Raw genomic sequence first — 22691 nt, 5'->3', positions numbered from 1 at the left:
AGGTGGAGCGTATTACTTGATTTCGAGAAGTCTAGGTCCAGAGTTTGGAGGCTCTATCGGTCTGATCTTCGCCTTTGCCAACGCAGTGGCTGTAGCCATGTACGTGGTGGGCTTTGCTGAAACTGTCGTGGAACTTCTCACTGTAAGTCTCTCAATGCTCAATGGTGCTTTACAAACAGCTGGTACTTTCACTGCTGTGTCTTATGTTGGTGCAAGTCCACCACCTCAGTTCAATTATACCCCACCCTTACAAAGCACACATACCGGCTGCTGCTGTAGACCAAGAGAGAGATTGACACCATTAATATAGCAAGTTTACCCAAGGTAACTGATATGAAGAGGTGTAATATTAGTCTGGAGTATGTGGATACCAGTAAAATTAGGTCCTCCATTGTCCTTCTGTTAGGTTTTTGTGGTTGCTATGGTTACACGCAGAGCTGCAGTAGTGAGCTGATAAACTTAATTGGCAGCAGCAAATAGCAGTAAACTTTGCACATATGCAAAAACCCCACTTAATATGTTTACAGTGGAAACAGTGGAGGGGGTGATAAGTGCTCACTATCTTAGTCCAGCTCTACAATAAAGCTTTCAGATTTCCAGCTACCAGTTTACTGAAAGTGAGTCTAAAGGAACAGTTCTTTCCTTATGCAGGTTTGTTGTTCCTGGTACAGTTTTAATGGTTACTAACACGTCTGTTTTATGCAACCTAATGATCTGCTAGGCACTTTACATTTGAATTGCATTGATACATTGGATTTGTAAACTGCCCATCATGGCTTTACTTTTCTCCTTGACTTGTCTATCAGAGTGTAGATGCCGTCATGACGGATGAAATCAACGATGTCCGTATCATCGGCACCATCACAGTAATCCTCCTCCTGGGCATCTCTGTGGCAGGAATGGAATGGGAGGCCAAGGTATGAACTACATAGAACCTACAAGTGCATATGTCTACAAACCTATCTAAAGAAATAGCCTCTGTCTTCCTGCCCCAATTTACAGCGCATCAGTCTGTGGTCAGAGAGGAGCAAAGCTGCATTAAAATGAATGAATGAATACAAATAAATACATCAGTCAAATTAAAATGATACATCTGGAAAGCAGATTTTTGTTGTACTGTATGGTTTAGGGGAAGGATTTTGATTGGCTGTCAACGTTTTGATCGTTCATTGAATCACTCTGAAAGTGATCCAACGATATTGTTCTCCTCTATCATTATCATTATAGTTGTGTTGAGGACTCCACCATCCACATGAGTTAGAGCAATATTTAAATCTATATATTTATAGTTGTCATTATAGTTATCGTTCTCAGTGTGGACGGCCCTCAAGTTTATGTTGAAAATACTGACTGCAGACTTTAAGATAAAACTTTCAGGCGGTGACTCATTCTTTGTTTGGTTTGCTTCACTGTAGGCCCAGATCTTCTTGCTTATTGTACTCATCGCAGCCATCATCAACTACTTCATTGGAAGCTTCATTCCTGTCAAGTCGAAGGAACCTATGGGCTTCTTTGGCTACGACGGTATGACAACACTCAAGTGAACCTTCAGCGCTGATATACTTGTTGTTACTGGTACATGTTTTGTCAGCTGTTCTTGTTTGTGCTCTGCTGTTAGGTGCTATCATGTGGGAGAACATGGGTCCGGATTTCAGAGGGGAAACCTTCTTCTCTGTCTTCTCCATCTTTTTCCCTGCAGCCACTGGTATTCTGGCAGGAGCTAACATTTCAGGAGACCTCACTGTAAGTCATCATCTTCTAAAGGTCTTCACTGAACTAAAAATGGAGATCTGGACCAGTGTTTATCAAACCTCACAGAATCACTCCTAAGTCATCGTCGGACAAAAAATAGACCCGACCTACATCGTACATGCTTTTTCAATTTAAAAAAGTAAATCAAAGGGGAGCACCTTTGTAGCTGAGTGGTTACAGCACATGTCACATAATGGCCGTGTCCCTGGTTCGATTCCTGCAAGGGACTTTTGCTTCAGGTCATTCCCCTCTCTCTCTCTCTCTCTCTCTCTCTCTCTCTCCCTGTTTCCTATCAGCCTCTATGCCAGTTACTGTCAAATAAAGGCAAAAATGCCCAAAAATCAATCTTAAAGTGAAAAAAAGTGGATTGTATGATCAAGCTGTATGCCTTCTCTTTGTCATCCAGTGACATTGATTTACACTGCTTGTGTTAGTGCTGCACCTTGCAGATATTGTGCACTTAAGCATGTACAGTGTTGTTGTTATAATCAGGCTGAGGGGCATAATCATCAGTGCTTTTAAGCTACATTTCCCCCCTCTCTGTGAGGTCAGTTAGTGAGCGTGCTAAAATGCAACATCTGCTGAAATGCTCTAAATAAGCTCATGGTCAGCAGTAAGCTGGTCATCTCACAGAATGAATCCCTTCTCCTGGCAGCTCCTGACAGATCTGGAGCTCTCCTAAAAAACATTGTCTGTGACAAGAGTCATTTCCTAAATTACGGCAGGTTGATTAAATTCTCCTTATCCAAAAAGTAAGACGACTATGACCATTTTTGCCCAGTTGGGAGTGGTTAAATGGAGAATCTTCACAGTCACTGTTTACTGAGAGCCAATGACCTTCTCTGTGGCGGGTGGACAATTGATATTTAAAAGCCTTTCATTGATGAGGATTAAAAGGTTTGAGCAGTTATAGATTACCTGTTACTGTAAGTCTGTGTTGTGATTGTCTTGCAGGATCCACAGCTGGCCATTCCCAGAGGAACACTGCTGGCCATATTGATCACAGGAATAGTCTACCTGGGAGTTGCTGTCTCTACAGGTACAGTGATGTCCTCTATATGTGGTGGTTTCTACCTTTTATCCCACTTTTTAACAAAGTTTTAATCATGTCTTCTTCACATCAGGCTCCTGTATCGTGAGGGACGCCACCGGAAACATGAACGACACAATCAGTTCTGAGTTCATGGCCAACTGCACCACGGCTTCCTGCAAATTCGGCTACGACTTTTCTTCCTGCAGGGAAGCGGAAGATGGCTGCAAGTTTGGACTCCTAAACGACTTCCAAGTATGAAGCAAACAAACATTTCAGATGGACATGTTGGTTGTTCGGTGCAACAACAACAATTCAATTTGCATCTCACTTTGTGTTCAGGTCATGAGTGTGGTCTCTGGATTTGGGCCCATCATCACTGCTGGAATCTTCTCTGCCACTCTGTCCTCAGCTCTGGCCTCACTGGTCAGTGCACCCAAAGTGTTTCAGGTAAGAGTCAACCTAAACTGCTTGAAAGTATCTAAAGGAGTTACATTAATAACCACTCAGCAATTTACAGTAGAAAACGATTTATATTGTAATTCATTTTGTAGTTGAATGATATCATCTGCTTCCACAGGCTTTATGTAAGGACAACATCTACCCTGGCCTTGGCATGTTTGCCAAAGGCTACGGCAAGAACAATGAGCCCCTCCGAGGCTACATCCTGACCTTTGTTATCGGTCTGGCCTTCATCCTCATCGGTAAGGCTGCACACGTCGCTCATTAGCACAATAAAGCAGTTATCATTGTTTGCCATCACAATAAACACTATTCAAGACTGAAAGAGTATAAAAGCATAGATATGACAGTGTACATTACACTTCACAATATGAAAATGTTGGTCGAATCAAACAGTGTAATGATAAAATGATGACTTTGCGGACATTATCCAATGAGTGCACTTCCAATGATTTGTTAGAGTAAATTTGAGTCTCAGGTTCAGCTGAACATGCAAAAATATAAGAATACAATTCAACATGAACATTCTTCTGATTAGTACCAAATTATATTTTACTTATCACAAATTTAGTTTATGGACCTGTAAAATAAGGCATGATTGACTTTTGTTACTCGTAAACATGTTAGCAAAATACTGGGTTCGACATGGGGCTGGGTATCAGTACTCGATACCTTTTAAGGTACTGACCAAAATAAATCGATACCGAGTAGTATGGACACGTCTCCCGTCTAACGATACCTGCAATTGATCCTTTTTGCACCCAGAGCTAGAAAATATGACTATTTGGGTGGACTTGCTCAGATCCAATCAATGCAAGCCTTCTTGGATTTAAAGCGACATGTGATTGGCCCACTGCCACAGCAGCTACAACTTGTCTGAGGTGGTGAAGTCGCAATTTAATGCTTCTACTTATATGATGGGTATATGAAGAAGTACTCAATTGGTATCAGTATCACTTTAAGGGTACTTGGATTGGTACTGGTATCATCATTTTTTAAACAATACTCATCCCTAGTTCGACAATAAGAGGACACTATCTAGATATTTATCTGGACCATGAATCTGCATGCTAGGTTGGGATTTGTGCACAACTTTAAAATTAGGCCTGATGGTGCTGCTATAGGAAATGATTCCCCAGTGTTTGTGGCTGGACTAAAAGACATGAACAGGTGGAAGTTTTGTCCCATTCCAAGTTGACCATTTGTTTTCTTCTTCCAGCCGAGCTCAACATAATTGCTCCCATCATCTCCAACTTTTTCTTGGCATCCTATGCCTTGATCAACTTCTCTGTGTTCCATGCCTCACTGGCTAACTCACCAGGTAAGATCAAGACTCTTCAATGGGGGGAAAGAGAAGTGAGGTTAAGACAACAGAGGAAAAGCCTTTGTTAATTAGTAAGAACGAGCCGTCGAGTGCCTCAAAGAGCTTAGAGCCAGTGTTTTACAGCTCACAGGATAGGTCATATCATGGAAAAGCTAAGTGACCATCTGAGGTAGAAGTAACATCCTGTAAATGCAGTGTGAACATCACTTGCATGGTTTGCCATTTTTTTCAAATAGGCTCATTGATCGACATGGTTGTGAATGTGTAAATGTGCCAGTGTAATCCAAGTAGCTAATTTTCAACTGTTATCCCAATGCCAGATAGAGAATTAGCATGACCAAACCAGAAATGTCAAATCAGAACATGGTGAAACATAACAGGATTTAAACAAAGGATTGAAAGTGAAAAACTAGAGCTGGACAAGCAGAAGGCAAAGTCGGCAATATACTGAGCAAACAGTTAGTACAATACAAATGAACATGATATAAAGTTTGGCCTGACAGTAGCACAGTAAACGTTCTGCCTCTTCCTCACAGCCAACTACAGAATAGTTTTTTGAAGAGGCCATGATACTGCCAAACAGGCCAGTAGCTTCTCCTGTTTTAGACTCCCTGGTAAATAGCAAACTATCTTTACACTTCTAACCTTTGAGGTGCCAAAGTTGAACTCCAACCTAAAGATTTTTTTGGCAATTTTGATTAAACAACAACAACTTGTTATTGTTTAGATATGTTTATGCTTTAAATGCTGGTGTTGGCTTTTGGCAACTATAAGACAGAGTTATAGTAATATTCTAAACATACACTTTGGATCTAACAATGTTAGGTTTAATAAAGTTTAATGAAACTGTTTTATTTTTTTAAATGGACATACCTAAAGTTAAGGTTAAGGTAACTTTATTTGTACCCAAGGGTAGATTCAGTTGACCTGTGAATTAACTTACTTCAGTCAGAACACACATATATGGCATCTCTATACATCAAATAAATCCAAAGATGAAACTTGTTATATTTTCTGATATGACATATGTACATATAGCAGTTAGTATTGGTCAGATATTTATTTGACAGTATTTCCAATCCACTCCCAACTGTCCTCTTTACTGATCTCTGCTTATGGTTCTACTCACAGATATTTGAACATGCTTTTTCAGTGACGATGTTAACAGATTTCAAGAAATGTTACGTAAAGTTTTTGCTAATAATGTGTTCGTAAAATGGCAGCTCCATAGAAAATTCCAAAGAAGCATTATTAGTTACCTCCAGTGTTTTGGTTCTATTTGTCAAAGGTTAGATAATACCTGTCCTCTGCCTCCACACCAATAAAATAGAATTTAGTTTGAGGCACATGTAATTGAAAAATGACGTTTTTCTTCCCAAAAACAAAGCCCTTGTTACTCTGGATAATCCACAGACCTCACTGAGGCTCTATCCCAACTACCAAGTCATACCTATTAGAACCAGGGTTTCATTTTGGATCTGGTTCTCTTGGTTTTCCTGAGCTTTGACAGCAGCAAATGCAGTGGATCCACAACAGACTCTTCCGGGTGGGGGTGCGCACGATTACGTAATGCGGAAGGGGAAAACAGGCCGGTCGCTCGGCGTCAGAGTTTTCACTGAATATTATGAGAATGGAATATTGATTAGTTTCTATGCCTGGTGGATCTCTCTAACATTTTAGAGTGACATTACCTTATTAATAGTATTTGAACCTAAACAAAAAAATGTGTAAAAATGTAACAAAGGTAAGGGTAGCTTTGAGGGAAGAGAGAAAATCATTTGGATGACCTTTTGTCATTTGGATGAATGGACCCTTTTAAACTGTAGTGTTGAGCTCTGTATGGATTGTATATTGGGGTTTTCATATTGAGTTCTCTGCTTTCTTTCCCTTCAATACCAAATTTCTAGCAGAACTTCAGGTACAGATTCTCTATGTGCTTCTAATTCCTCCAAGCAGGTCATATAATTACATGGACTTAAATGGTACATGACTCAATTAGAGGGGAGTAGTAATCCAGACATTGACTAATGAATTTTACAACCTCTGGAACCACAAACTATAAACCCAATTTTGTGCTCCAGCCTCTTCAGGGCCAATTTCTCTCGGCTCTCTGGGACATATAAAACAGAGCTGAGAGCTGTGGCAGCGTCCATGTACCCTTTATGTCCTGTGGTTTGTTTTAGACTGTCATTGTGTAACCACACACAGTCCGACTGTATCCCATCACTAAAATCCCAATAGTTTAGTTTGGTACCCAGTAAATAAATCTGGTCCCTAATAGCTGATATAACACTCTGGTCTTCAGTCTAACAGGCTGCTAACTCTCATTCTTTAACCCAAGCACATATCCAACCTCAACTTTAACTGTATTCATGCTCTTTAACAGCAACATTTGCCTCTTAAAACCATGTTAATGATGACAATGGAAAAAATGTTTATGAGTAAGTCAGGTTTAAATCAGGATTAAGTCAGGATTATTTCACACATTATTTTAATTTTACTCAACATGAAGTGCTTTCCCTTAGTTTAACCAAATGATTCATCTTAACATGATATCCATACAGTATATGAGTAGAGCTGTCAGTTTATTTTAGGTGTTTTTGAATGTGTTTTGCCTCTCTCTGCACTGTTGTAACTTGCTTTCATCGGCAACCCAGGGTGGCGTCCCAGCTTCAAATACTACAACATGTGGGTTTCTCTGGCTGGAGCTGTGTTGTGCTGTGTGGTCATGTTCGTCATCAACTGGTGGGCTGCTCTCCTAACCAACGTCATTGTCCTGGGTCTCTATATCTATGTCAGCTACAAGAAGCCAGGTGAGTTACAGAGTGTGAAGTTAAGTTGAGTTGTCAGAAGATTTCTGACATGGATGTCCTCAGTGGTAGTACGAAGATAGACACAGTAGAGGTTGAACAGCATGAAAGTAACACACAGAATGCACCAATTTGGCTCATTTTTCTACAAACATGAACATGTGTTATGTCTTGATTGTGTAACTTGAACTAAAAAAAAGAAGTAACAGAAGTGAAATGCTGTAGATAAACCACAATGTGAAACACTGAAGGGTTGCAATTAGAATTGTGATAATGAGACTTATAAATCTTCCTTTTATATTAGTCAATCTGCAGTTTAGAGTCACTGCATGTGTTTGTAAGTGCTCATGGAACCACAAACCTCTGTGTGTTAATGTAAACATGCAACAAACAAAAAAAAAGAATGCAGCAGTAGCATTTTCTACCTGCTTTTAGTCTGGTGCTAAACTAAGCTAAGCTAGGTCCAGGAAGTACATTACCTTATCTACAACAAGTTGATGCTCAGTCTTAAGCCCGGTATAGCTGTATGCTAAGCTAACATCTGACTTTGGGTAAGACAGTTTAAATGTTGGACTGTTCCTTTACTGAAAAAAGCATGAACATAGTGACAATACAAAAACTATAAACAAATGATACATGCTACATGATACTGGACCCCCAACCCCCCAATACACATCCTGCACCTCTTCAAACACAGAGCTGACCATGCAGCTCTGAACACACACCTGTGTGCACGCTCAGTTTGACATGCAGCTACACATACATAACGAGGACTTCTCACTGCCTGTAACACCACATGGGTCAGCCGGCCTTTGGCCCCAGCGGAGCGACCCGTAAACACACATCCTAACTCCACTGTGTGTTTCTGCCTGCATGCGTCCTCCCCTCCAGATGTGAACTGGGGCTCATCGACCCAGGCTCTGACCTACCACCAGTCTCTAACCCACACTCTGCACCTCAGTGGAGTGGAAGACCACATCAAGAACTTCAGGTACCAAACACCAAGAAGCAGCCTTGCTTACTATCAGCAGGCCTGTCATTACAGCTGAACCAGACCAGATTTTTATTTTTAGTTTAGATGATATTTAACACTGTATATTACTCATCGACTAATGATTTGACACAAGAGTAAATGCTGTAATCAGATCATATTGGTATATTAACACATGGATTATACATGTGTTAATAACTAACATAGTATGGAGCAGTTTTATGACCCTGTGGACAGTTTGTATATGTCTTTGTAGGTGTACTGATTATGGTAGTATAACACCAAAGCAATACTTTTTTCAAAAGCACATGTTTTAACTCTTTGTAATATTTAACTGATCAATGCTTAAGTGTTAAATACAGAACTTGCCTTAATAACACATAGTGTAAAGTTAGAACGTTATCTGCTTAAAGAATGAGTAATCTAGTCTAGGATCAAACATCACATGTCCACTTCTGATTTCAATACTTGATGCTATGAACACATTTTGGTCTGTTCTCAAAAACTCAGCCCTTCATTCATGGATGTATATCTGTGGAGCGGTTATTTAAATTGGATGAAAGAGTCTCAGGTCATACTAATTGGAGTGACAGCTCACATACTGCAGTAAGTTCACAGTTTATAAGTATGGTAAGACACACGAAGGCTGTGTACAGTGTATGGTAGTTCAGGGTTCTCAGTAAGTTAAAATACAGCAGTTCAGTGTCTTCTGCTGTGGGGTGAAAGCTTTATTTGTTGTTAGGAAGTTATGGTTTATGGTTGAAATCATAATTACATAATTATTATTATTCATATAAAATGACAAGTACAAAAATCACATAATGTAATCAAACTGGCTGATAAAAGACTAAACTCTTCATATAAAGCTTGGATCTTTGTGTGTGTGTGTATGTGTGTGTGAATGCTTGCACATGGAGCATTGGCGTGTAAATGTGCCTCAGATTGTTCCCATGGCAGCACACCAAGCAGGAGATTAAGAGACATCTGATGGTGTCTTCAGAATGACTCGTGTGTTCCTCTGAGGTCCTTCATTTAATCCCATGGTGCTTAACATATTTGCTTTGATGTTCGCTACTCTTCCTTTTTTTTTGCTGGTCCTGTGCTAAGAAGGATAGAGATAGAGGCCACAGTTAAGGTCAGAAAAAGTGGCTGCAGATTGCAAAGCTGATAATACAGTCAGTGTGACTGTAGAGATATGAACTACTGGTCATGTAATCACACAGTGCTGACATGTTGTTCTTCTTGTTCTTGACTGTCTGTAGACCTCAGTGTCTGGTGATGACTGGATACCCCAACTCTCGTCCCGCTCTACTGGACCTGGTCTCCAGCTTCACTAAGAACGTAGGCCTGATGATCTGCGGTCATGTTCGCACGGTGAGCACATATTCTGGTGATGGTGTTTTTTTTTTTTATGTTCTGAGTACCCACAAATGCTCCTTAATGACTTCAGAGACTCCCAACTCAGACAAATACACCATTATTGATGAAAGCATCCGATTAAATACTGCAGATGGTTTTGAAAAGAATCTACAAGAGACTACATGATGTCAACATTATGACTCTTTGTCACACAGTCATTCAAGGACAGGTTCACAATTTCAAGTGTGTCTTAAAGCAGCAGTCATGTGACCATATGAACAGTAAAGAGGTTTTCCTCTCTGTAATCATTCCTCCTGTTTATACTGACTATTAAAAGATCTTCTTCAAATGTGCTTTCAATGGAAGTGATGGAGGACTAAATCCACAGTGTGTCCACACAGTCATTTAAAAGTAGATGCAAAGCTTCTATTGAGCTTCATCAGTGTGAGTTAGTCATATCAAGTGATATCTGACACATTTACAGTCTGTTTAGCATCAAATTCCCTCTTAGTGTTTCCCTGTTGAGCTGTGGTGGAAGTATAGTAACAAGAAGAGGAACTTTGGTACTAAAAACACTGTAACGTTGAAACATAGAAGATGAAGATTTGACTCATTTGGACGACTAAAGCTTCATATTAGCTTCACATCAACTTTTAAATACATGTTTACACAGAAGGAGGACTGTGGATTTAGTCCTCCATCACTTCCATTGTAAGTACATGATGAAGAGATCTTCTAATGGTCAGTATGAACAGGAGGAATGATTACAGCAAGAAAAACATGATTCAATGTTCATTTGGGCTCCTGACTGTTGTTTCGAGACAGATTTGAGAAAATTGTAAACCTGTACTTTAACCTCATCTTTAGTAATGTCAGAATATGAATTGAAATTAATGCATTAAAATAATGTTCTCTTCCGTAATTTAACCCTTTACACTCCTGATACACCAGCCATCATACAGGTATTAAAGTGCTTTTAGGAACTGGTGTCGTGGCCACATAGATCAATGTCACTGACTAGCAACCAGCCTTAAAGAGAGGCCCAACCACACAGCATGGGCCTCTGGATGGGGTTACACCAGCATTACTTAGTGAGTGTGTAAAGTCCTCACTAAGCTATCAGACACTATTAGTGGCTGTTTTATCTGCCACAGACCTGAGTGATTTATACAATATAAGTAGAAAATATTTGATGATGTAAACCTGAAACTGTTGCAGTAATAAGGAATTTATTGAAGTGGTTCAATATTCATACACTCTAGAGTGACAGCAAAGTACCTACAATATACATACTAAATAACAGACATTATCTTGTATTATTGCCATAACATTAAGATTTAAGCCATGTTGTGTGTTTGTTGCTGTTTCACTATTCTTGACATATCTTCTTTTACAGTCCAGTCATATTGAAATTGTTTTAATTCTGTCATGAATCTAACTACACATATAACAAGCTAGTTATAACACACTTGAACAACACTACATACAAAGCAGGTGCACATATTTAGTAACATATAGGCCAGGGGTCAGCAATTAAGTTAAACCATGGGTCAGTTTTTTCTGGATTTTTCATTGTGGGGCCGTTAACTGTTTACAGTGGAAATGCAGACATATGTTTTATGTCTTTTAAATCATTTAAGAATATAATATCATGTATAACACTGTCAGTGACTGTATCTGAAGGGGAAAATGGCATCCACACACCATTTGTGTTCAACTGCCAACCAGTGAAGAACAAATCTGTTAAGGTCACATAACCCTAACCTTAACCCTACTCAATATAATTCACTGTTTAATCACTTAAAGCTCCTTCTTCCCTTCAAACATCATCACAGTTGTGATTTCTTATCAGTCTAACTCTCTGAGTCACCTGACCACTCAGAAGAGAGCAGAACATTGAGGCTCAGTGTTGATACCATTGATGTGTTTATGCCACTCCCTCATACAGCGTGTAAAAAGCCTTTTACAAATCCCTCGCCAGGCATAACTGCTTTACAATGGAAAGGCTATTTTCATAGGATGAATGCAGGCTCTGTGAAGTCCAGCAGCTCTCTGGCTCGCTGGAACACAGCACCCTCCAACAAGTAGTCTCTGATCCTCCCTCCTGCCTGATTCTATTGCTTCCATTAGGATTGAGAGTGAGTGAGAGAGAGAGCGAGAAAGCTCAGTCCTGGTGAAATGGTGTAAACATTCCCAGCTAATGGCCTTACAGTTTCCTGGCTGAGGAGAAGCGTTATGAGCTCTTTTCTTCAGAAACAAACAAACTCCCTGATGAGAAAGTTCAGAACAGGCTGAAACCACTCTATTGCTGATTAAATTAGACATCCTGTGATATTTGACATTGGGAATGTACACAAGAATTTAGTGGTGGGGTCATTCTCAGAAGTTGCTCTGAATGTCCAGCTCTGATAAATAAGAGGCTGTTGGATCTGATGGTATTTGATGTGTGTGTGTGTGTGTGTGCCTATCCACAGGGCTACAGAAGGCCAAACTTCAAAGATCTGGCAACAGACCAGGCCCGATACCAGCGCTGGCTGCTGAAGAATGAGACCAAAGCCTTCTACACACCAGTGTTTGCTGAGGACATGAGGCAGGGCTGCCAGTACCTGCTCCAGGTAGGAAGACTTCATCGCTACAGTGCTGCTAGAACAGAGATCTCAAAATGGATTCAGCTGCTGTAGCTGTGGAGGATATCACTAAGTAAACAGCAAACAAGTGAACTGAAATAAGTCTGACGTCTACATGAAAAAGATTAATTCCCAGGAAGCCGCTCATAGACTCACACAAGTGCCAACAAGTACCAAGCGCCAGTAGTGTTGGCTGGGAGCTGTGTGTTTGTGTTTGCTGTTGTTAATAAGCACATGCTTCTAATGGTACCACTTAAATCAGCTGCCAACGAGAAATGTTTGAAATTGTTTGTTTTGTTTTGGCTCTTGAGGATAACGTTATTCACCTTGTACAGAGCTATGAAGTTTATTGAGTTTCAGAGGCCGTCATTTGTCTCCATATGATCTCACTTCATGTCAAATCCAATTATAATTACAACGCAGTGTCACATACACGCACTCCATTAGTCTGAATACGCTCATCAAATCAGTTATCAGGTAATAAAAGAGGAGACATTCCCTGCTGCTCTAGTATCATACGAGCTATTATTAAATTATCTTTTCCCATTTTCTTTGTTTTGCTTAAGTAAGAAAAAGGTTCAGTCATTTCCTAAAACAGCCAGTCACTGTAGGCTTTAACACATTTTACTCAATCAGGAGGATATAGTGAATTTGTTGGGGACTATGTTCTTTTTAAAATGTCTTTATGTTTTGTCATCGCTTTCATTTAATGCATTCTGCGCTTAGACCTCCTTTCATACAGCAATGACAATCCTTTTTTATGTGATTAGATGTATCACCCAGTGAATGGAACACAATAAGTATAAAATAAATAAATTAAAATAAATAAAATAACTAATACAGTAATTAGCCAGTTGGGGACTATTTTCAGCGGCGGATTAATTCACATTTGGTGCTCTAATCAGTATTTCTAGCAGCAGGAAGGTGTGTGAGGGATTGAGTTAAACTAAATTAAAGTAAAAAAAGTAAACATGTCACCCAGTACAACAATATGACTCACTGATGTGTTTTTAACAGTGTTTGGACAACAATAGAGCTCTATGGCACAGAGCAATAAGACATATCAGCCTTTAATACACATATTATACTAGTTAGTAGGACATTCATTGTTCATGAGTTTAGTTCACAAGAAGAAAGCATAGAATAAAACATAGAATTCTTCTTTAGTCTTTAATGTGGTGTTAACATCTCACATTTAGTTGTAGGACTAAATTAAGTTTACAAAGTAGAGAAATAAATGAAGTTTACAGACTGCTCTGTTTGTTCTATTTTCTGATGTTTTTACTTGAAGTTTAATTGGCAGCAGCAATAATAAGGTAGTGTTCACAGGGTGAGTCATACTCAGTAAAAAAAAAAGTTTCCATCTCAAGTGTTAAAGCTGGAGGAGATAAACAGTCTGAGAGTGAATGAAGTGACTATTAAGAAAAGTCATAAAAGAGTTGAAGCAATGAATGTTCTTTTCTAGAGTGACAGTGTCTGTGGTGTGAATTCATATGATTCTGATTCTGAGTCTTCTCCCTCTCCAGGCTGCAGGTCTGGGTCGCCTCAAGCCCAACACCCTGGTGCTGGGTTACAAGAATGACTGGAGGGACGGTGACATGATGAACGTGGAGACTTACATCAGTATGATCCAGTAAGGCCGACTGTTAAACAAACACAAACAGAAATAAATAAGAGTGTTATTTCAATCTAACCATACATTTAAAGTGCAGTGCTTGTTCAGAACTGGCTGCTTGCAGCTTTCTGCTCATCCAAACAACTTCACACTCCACACTGCATTCCTCAGGTCTTTAGCAATACACACACAAAGTCAATCAGATGAAAGCTAGTCAAGAAAATCTATTCTTGGAGCACACTCTCCTTGTTTATAAGTTCCATAGATTTAAAATGTTCTAAACTGAATCATGAAAAGTTCAGCTGATTACAGTGTAATTATATATGATAGCAGTAGTATTAACTTGTTATTAACATGTAGGATAGTAGTGTTATTAACATGTTATTAACATGTAGGATAGTAGTGTTATTAACATGTTATTAACATGTAGGATAGCAGTGTTATTAACATGTATGATAGCAGTGTTATTAACATGTTATTAACATGTTATTAACATGTTATTAACATGTAGGATAGCAGTGGTATTAACATGTTATTAACATGTTATTAACATGTAGGATAGCAGTGTTATTAACGTGTTATTAACATGTAGGATAGCAGTGGTATTACAACATTAAATTAACATTTCTCATTCAAACAACTTCACACTCAGCAACATACCTGTGAAGACAACTTGGTGAATAGATGTGTAAAAAAGTGAGGAACAGACAGAGACTCCTTCCTTTATAGTTAGGTGTAAAATATGCAGTATGTCTCTGCCTAACACACCTTCTCGTCTTATGCAGAATGTGAAAGTGTCATTTCATCACATTTTTTATAATGCTGCTTAGATGCAGCAGTGAAGCAGCTTATACAGATGCCGTGACTCTGAAATGTTCTGCAGCATGAATACTGAATGAAGACTTTCTTTTGATAGCAACACTTACATTAGTGAGCAGCAGGATGCAGAGAGGCACATTTTCTGAGAGACAGTCTGCAGTTCCTTTTTATTTTAACCTAATCAGTGTCCCTATATCAGATGATGCATAGCAACTCTGACTTTGCAGTGTGATAGAATATGAAGTGATATAGTCACACACACACACACACACACACACACACACACACACACACACACACACACACACACACACACACACACACACACACACACACACACACACACACACACACACACACACACACAAACACACACACACACACACACACACACACACTCACACATTCATTTCCTCTGAAATGTGTCTTGGTGGCGAGTGTAAAAGTCAAAACCTTAAAGTAGCTTTGTTTTCAACATTATTATAGTGATAATAGGGCCGGCTCTGGCTCATAACTTAATGTTCTATTATCTGCCTTTATCCACTTAGTCATTATATCCACATTACTGATGATTATTTATCAAAAATCGCGTGAATATCTTATGAAAGCACAGATAGTCATCCCTACAATATGGTCAAAATATCCATATCGAGGTATTTGGTCAAAAACATTGTGATATTTGATTCTGCTCATATCACCCAGCCCTAATCAAAACGTGGCAAGCAAGACACAGGAACTTGGCTTGGGTTTTGAGGAGTTGTAGCATTTACTCACCAACAAATAGCCTAGACTTTCACACATGCACTTGTACACACACACACACACACACACACACACACACACACACACACACACACACACACACACACACACACACACACACACACACACACACACACACACACACACACACACACACACACACACAATGTAGTGGTAGTAACAGGAATACAGTGTTTGTCTGTGTTAAATCCTGTTTCCCTGCTGAACTCTAAATCAGTCATGTGAGCCTGTGAGTGAAGGACTTAAGCTGAATGAGTTCCTGATTGTAAAGTGTGGGGATTATAGCATTAGAGCTGAAGGCCAGAGATGGTTCGGCCTGACAATATTAAAATCACAGCTAATGCGCTCAGCAATGTGCCCTTTACTTTTCCATCCAGTAAGTAGCTGCAGCAGCAGGACACACTACACGGTTCAACCTGCAGGTCCGACACAGACGTTTGAAGCTGACATTTGTTGTGTGCGGCTCTCGCTGCAGTGCTTATTTATCTTCCTGTTTAAATGTTCCGTGTCTCTGTTTAACTGGGCCGGCCATGCTTCAGTCTGTCCACTGCTGATGACAATCTTTTGTTTATGCTTTTTTCCTCACAGCGATTCCTTTGACTTCCAGTTCGGGGCTGTTATTCTGCGACTGAGCGAGGGACTGGATGTGTCCCATATCCAAGGACCAGGTATCAGACATGTACACAGACACAACATGCTTCCAGACAAGAGTTACAGTTGAAATCACCATGAGTTTACCAAAATGACACAATGACACAATATGTACAGTACATATGTCCAAAATCACATATAAAGTTATATCTAGTTCCTCCCACATGAATTAAATCGTGCTTTACATGTTTACAGCAAAACCCTGATCTCCAAATGGCGAGTTCATAATAATAGCATGGAAATATGAAAAACTGATGTAATGTAGAATTGTCGTATCACCCTTCTATAAATAGGGAGAAAGGTTAGTGACAAAGCAGCAGAGGCCAAAAAGTGTTTTCCTACACTTCCCATCATGCAGTTTCTGTTGTTGATGTCATCTCAGTTTGAGTTCTGAGACTACACATTTAGATTGAAAGCCCGTGTTGTAAATTTGAAGGATGTTCATCAAGCATGAAGGTTCTAATAAAGACATGCTATAGAGTTTCAGAACCTATGTTTTAGAGTTTGACCCATAACAGGGGTTATAAATCAGGATATCTCAGCCCCTGAGGCTGTTTATGACCATGTCTCTTGTATGTCTCTTATTGTCTCTTATTATGAATTGCTCCTTCAGTCCAGAACAGATGCTGCTTTTCTACACATTACTGCCTCTTCTTAGAAGTCTCAATTCCTCTTTTCCTCCACACATTTTCTTTCATTATTTCCACCTCACTCTCACACTGCATGAATCACATTTCTAACTCTACCTTCTTGTTGTTTCTCCCTCTTTGCGTTTCCTCTCAGATGACTTGCTGTCCACCCAAGAGAAGTCCTCAGGGATGAAAGACGTGATCGTGTCCATAGACACCAGCAAAGACTCTGATGGTGATTCGTCCAAGCTGTCCTCCAAGGCCACCAGCCTCCAGAACAGTCCAGCCATACAGAAAGGTCAGCCAGCCTCAGTCTCAATGCCTCCACATGCATATAGATGACATTATTCAGTTCCATTTGATCTGGCCGGCAGGCTTTGAGAGAAAGTTGTTGCTTACAGTGACGCTCAGGTAGGTAAGGGAGGGAAAAATTCTGATATATATAAAGTCATAAAGTTAAGATATCATTTAAACATTTTTTTAGCTATAAATATATTAAAGCTATTAATGCTGGTACATAGTATATGTCTTCTTAATGTATTATTCAGAACATGCATCGTTTAAGGCTGTGTACTTTTGTGTATATCATGTACACAGGTCATGACATGAAGGAAGACATTTACTCCAGGAAATCAGTTTAACACCATTCTCAGATCCTTCTTAATCCATCAATGGTTCCCCTTATTCTCCCTTTATACACACACATACACACACACACACAAAAACACAAGCCACCCTGACAGGAAGTCGCCTCAGTGACCCATAACCCTAGTTGTCCCACTGGGCCCAGTTTGTTAGTCTTCAGATGTCTTCAGCCTCTCTCTCTCTCGTGTGCGTGTGCGTGTGCGTGTGCGTGTGCGTGTGCGTGTAGTCACCATCAGTGTTATCTGACAATGTGAATGATACTTAAATGACTATCCTGATAGTTATATACAGTCCATTTAATACATTATGTTGGTATAGTTAATAAGTGTGTATCCACAGTGATGTGGCCCCACACATTGGGAACATGTTGGCCTTTTGGAAGAAGTAACAAAGTGGAGATGAATAATCCTCTTAGTCGGAAGCAAAGCTTCTACCTGAGCCTTTATTAACACTGAATCTTTGTCCTCTCGTCTCTGTGGAGTTCATTTCCACTCTGAATCACCCTCCTCAACTGTGTGAGATTTTCATTATAATCCAGGCACAGTCTCAGAGGAAAAGTTCAGCTCTGAGAATTAGAACTGATTCATGCGTGTTTAATGGCCTCACATGTCCGTGAATGTTGCTTACCGAATGTCCAGCCGAAGCCGGTTTGATTTAACTAGACAGTCCTGGCTCAGGGCTGCTACTTTTATTGTTCGGGTCAGGCCTGAGAAATTACCAGAAATCAGAAAGAAAAAAGTTGAGCCTTCTGTTAAAATTCCTGCCAGTGGAAAAGCTTCAGCAAAGGTTCTGCTTTTTTCCACGACCCTGAGTTCCAGACAGTTAGCATCTCTGCTCTGCTTTGTACATTTAGTGTTCTACTCAACTTCATCCTGATTCATGAGCAACACTGAGATTTAAGTCGATGGCACATCAAACAACATTTCACTTATATCACAGTCTTTTTTTTTCTCTCCTTTTTGTCTCACATTCCCCAGATGACGACGATGATGGCAAAGCTACAACTCAGCCCCTGTTGAAAAAAGGCAGGAGATCCACTTTATTGAGTTGCCTTAAAACTTTCTCTTTCTTTGTGTTGACTCGCGCCTTTTAGTCTTAGTTTGTTCTCTTTTCTGTACTTTGGTCTTCAGTAATATTTTCCTCTCCTCTCTCTTCCTTTCACTTCATCTTTGACAGTATATTTTGAATTCCTCTTGTATTAACATACCATCCGCACCCTGCTGTCTCTGTCTTGTGTCTTCTCCCTGTCTGTCCTGTGTTTCTCTCCTGCTAGCAACTTGGCTTATGGGGAATAACACTTTGCCTTTTCCTCTCTTTCTCCCGCTGTCCTGTTAACAGTCTCTGAAGCTGTGTGTGACATAGTGCCTTTAACTCCATCCAAAGTCTCGAGTATTGTAGTGAGCGTGTGCCAACATTTCAATTTCCTCCAAGCTGTCTTTGGGTCTTTGTCGCCTGCTGCTTCTTCTCTCTCTCTCTCTGGAGGTGACAGTTTGTGTGTAGCTTTCTTTTTGCAGGATGAAACCTCCTCTTCTGTTTTCATGTTTCCAGCCCTGTCCAGCTAACTCCTAACAGCTCCTCTCTCTCTCTTTGTTTGTTTGTTGAATAGTGATGGTGTTTCCCCTGGGTTCATTAAGCCAAAATTCAAGATTCCTCTAGATATTACAAAAAATCCTTCCTATATGAAAAGTTCATATTATAAGGAATAAAATGCACCCTAGTTACCCACTGTTTAACTTATTTATTAGGATTTATCATGATACTGTCTTTTTTTATTTTATTACTTTTTTAAATTGAAAACAAACCCAACATATAACATCCCCCATAAAAGTCTTACATTCAAATATATATTAATTCAGCATTAGAAAAAACAAACAAGTAGATAGAATACATTTTATACATATGTATATGTATATATATAATACATTTATAGAAAAATAAACTAATTCTTATTATACTAATGAAATAATAATAATCAATAAAAAAAGATTTTAAGATAAGATATTCCTTTATTATTCCTACAATGGGGAAATGTAGTATTTAGTGTTACAGCAGCAAGTGGATAGCAAAAATAGAAAGAGCATCAATAAAAAGAATAAAAAGCAATAAATAATAAGTAAGTACACAAGCAATAAAAACAATAGTATAATAAAAAATATTGAAAAAAATGAACATTATGTACAAGAGTAGTATTGGTGATGTCAGAATGATAATATACCTGAGTGTGGTAAGTGAGTTTCCATTCTTTAATTGGAATGTTGATCTCAGATAATAACCAAACTTTATGAGACCATCCACCCCTTTCTGGATTGTGTGTAACAGTCTGTGGACTGATGTGAAGGACCCAGGCACAAATCCAAAGGATGCTCCCAAGTGCCTCGCTTCTCTAATATCAACAAACAACACTATAAGTGATGCTTTCTGAGTGGAAAAACATTCACGTGTTAGCTCTTCAGCTTCTGAGACAGTCATCTGACCAGCTTGACCAATACACACACACACACACACACACACACACACACACACACACACACAAACACACACAAACACACACAGCTATATATTAGCTGTTTTTAGTTTTTAATTTCCTCAGCAAAGGAGCAGAAAACACGCTCCAGAGTGATAGCAGTACATAGCTGAGACCTTTATCAGGCAAATTGAATAAGATTATAATATAAGATTTAATATTTTACTTTTTTCCCCCTTTTTATCATTATTAGTTTTGTATGTAATATTGATATCCATCTTTTAAAAGCCTAACCATTGACAGGAGATGGGAACTATAGCAATAGCTATAATCTCTATATGTAGAACATCAGTTACTGCAGCTGGGTTATAACAAGCTGAAGTTGTACTAACAAATAAAATAAGATCAAAATTAATAATAAAAATTGTTATTCTTCTCACCCCTAAAAGCTCAAACCTTAAATCTTGAAGAATGCAGCAGATTTGTTATTCAAATTAAGTCAGATTGATAAAAAAAAAAACAAATGGTATGCTTTGGAAATTAAAATCTGAGTGAAAATGAACAACAAGGCATTTTGTTTTTTGCTCAGTTTTCTAAAACTTCCAGACGCCACAGTCCTCAATCTGTCCACAAGTCAAAGACCTGACAGGGGAAACACTGATCACAGCTGCAGAGCTCAACTTTGATAGCTTGTCATTTAAATTTCTTACAGTTGTTTCACATGTCTCAAATGCTAAACATCACACAGTAGCTGAACTTTTATATATCCTACACTCACAATTAACAGTTAACAGTCCATATAACTTCTAGAATAAAAAACAACACATGTGGAATGTTTGTTCCACTCCCAACAGGCCAGCACATGACTGGATAGTGAAATCTGTTTTATGTTGAGTCTAAATCAGCTTATCCTCTGTTGTTGTTGTTCTGTGTGTGTGTGTATGTATTTGCGTGTTTGTGTGTGTGTGTGGCTACCATCCCTGCAGACAAAAAGAGCCCGAGCGTACCACTGAACGTGTCCGACCAGAGGCTGCTGGACTCCAGCCAGCAATTCCGGAAGAAACAAGGGAAGGGCACAGTAGACGTCTGGTGGCTGTTTGATGATGGAGGTGAGGCAATATCTCAGTTTTTAGGAGATGAGAACAATGGTGAACATCATCACAGTTATCACTGTACCTGATAAAGTGGATCATTCACATATATGAAGCTATGAGTCACAGCTGCTGCATGAAAACAAAGGAAGAATAATATAATTATAACTTTTATCAGTCATGACGTGTCGCTTCCTGAGTGGTCACGCCCTGCCGCCTCTGTGGTTTTCATCCCCTGATGATGTACCTCATGAAGGAGCAGTATTATTATCTCTTTACAAGGCACGCATGATGATCCAGTGATGATTCAGATCTTTGAAGGCACAGTTTAAACCTCTGTCGAAGGCCACACACATACAACATGGAGGACCTTCCTTTTGTTATCTATGATTGCTTTGTTCTGCACAGCTACTGTGAAGTTCACATAGAAACTGTAAAGCAACAATTCATAAATGCTGCTCTCCAGTATGACAGGGACTTCCCACTGCCCAGCACAGATACTACTGTGTGAACAGATAACAATAAAACCGAGAGGAAAACAAGTTAGATGTATGTTGATCAAAGTTCCTTAACCATAATGTAGTAAAACTCTGATTTATAACAGTTCAGTCAAATAAATGTGACATGTGTGAGAGGGAGTAACACCCAGGTGATAGTAACTAGTATTGAGGTTTTTTCTTAAACCACTTAACTATATATATACACATACATATATACACACTCACTCATTAAATGAGTGTGAGTGACAGTGCATGTGTGGGATAGACAGAGGTAGAGTTTAGGCAAAACCAATCCACTATTTACACACACACACACACACACACACACACACACACACACACACACACACACACACACACACACACAAAATTCTTACAGGCACGCAAAACTGATTTGACATTTCTGTAGATTGATGCTCGAATCAGTTTAGTGTGACTCTTAAGAAAGTAACCTGTTTGTGTGTGTGTGTGTGTGTGTGTGTGTGTGTGTGTGTGTGTGTGTGTGTGTGTGTGTGTGTGTGTGTGTGTGTGTGTGTGTGTGTGTGTGTGTGTGTGTGTGTGTGTGTGTGTGTGTGTGTGTGTGTGTGTGTGTGTGTGTGTGTGTGTGTGTGTGTGTGTGTGTGTGTGAATAATGGATTGGTTTGATAGTGTATGAAAGCTTTGGTTAGCTTCAGTGCTGTTTTCTGAATGATGTGGTCTATATCTCATGATTACAAGATGACTTTCATATTCAGATTTTTTACATCATTTTAAAATAGGGATCTCGTAACTCTGGGAATTATAAAACAGGCATCTAGGAATTATGAGATTATCAGATCGCTACATGCAGATTATGGGATTTATATTGGAAAGAAATTGCGTAAAATATTCCGTTAAAAAACAAACACTGACTACAAACATTATTCTGGTAGTTGTAAACATTTAAAAATACATGGACACAGACATACACCACAATTTATACTTAAATCAGTATAGCAGACAATTTTCAGCCACAGTTGATAGAAAGATCTAAACTGTTAGAGCTGTGTTGATCAGTGACTGACAGACTCAATATGTTCATATGACACATTGTTCACTGGGCTGAATGATTTTGGGTCTCTGTCAGAGCAGCAGGTGTAAAGATGAGAACATGTCCTGAG

At 39.3% G+C, this 22691-nt stretch overlaps 1 protein-coding gene across 2 annotated transcripts in view; it reads left to right on the top strand.

Moving 5' to 3' along the window:
• slc12a2 (solute carrier family 12 member 2) overlaps positions 1–22691 on the top strand; it is a 75358-nt gene that overhangs the window by 42452 nt on the left and 10215 nt on the right. Inside the window, exons 5-22 of one of the 2 annotated variants that reach the window (XM_062435103.1) lie at positions 3–142; positions 807–917; positions 1416–1524; positions 1619–1743; positions 2707–2791; positions 2877–3037; positions 3125–3232; positions 3363–3486; positions 4464–4565; positions 7226–7381; positions 8270–8369; positions 9632–9743; positions 12203–12343; positions 13882–13988; positions 16161–16240; positions 17007–17150; positions 18475–18522; positions 20948–21070. In XM_062435103.1, coding sequence (XP_062291087.1) covers positions 3–142; positions 807–917; positions 1416–1524; positions 1619–1743; positions 2707–2791; positions 2877–3037; positions 3125–3232; positions 3363–3486; positions 4464–4565; positions 7226–7381; positions 8270–8369; positions 9632–9743; positions 12203–12343; positions 13882–13988; positions 16161–16240; positions 17007–17150; positions 18475–18522; positions 20948–21070 — 2076 coding nt within the window. The remainder of the gene's footprint in view (positions 1–2; positions 143–806; positions 918–1415; positions 1525–1618; positions 1744–2706; positions 2792–2876; positions 3038–3124; positions 3233–3362; positions 3487–4463; positions 4566–7225; positions 7382–8269; positions 8370–9631; positions 9744–12202; positions 12344–13881; positions 13989–16160; positions 16241–17006; positions 17151–18474; positions 18523–20947; positions 21071–22691) is intronic. The other variant, XM_062435104.1, reaches the window with a different exon arrangement.

Source organism: Scomber scombrus, chromosome 15 (assembly GCF_963691925.1).
Source record: "Scomber scombrus chromosome 15, fScoSco1.1, whole genome shotgun sequence".
NCBI lineage: Eukaryota > Metazoa > Chordata > Actinopteri > Scombriformes > Scombridae > Scomber > Scomber scombrus.
Note: the sequence above shows the minus strand (reverse complement) of the source record. Positions and strands in the feature narration are given on the sequence as shown.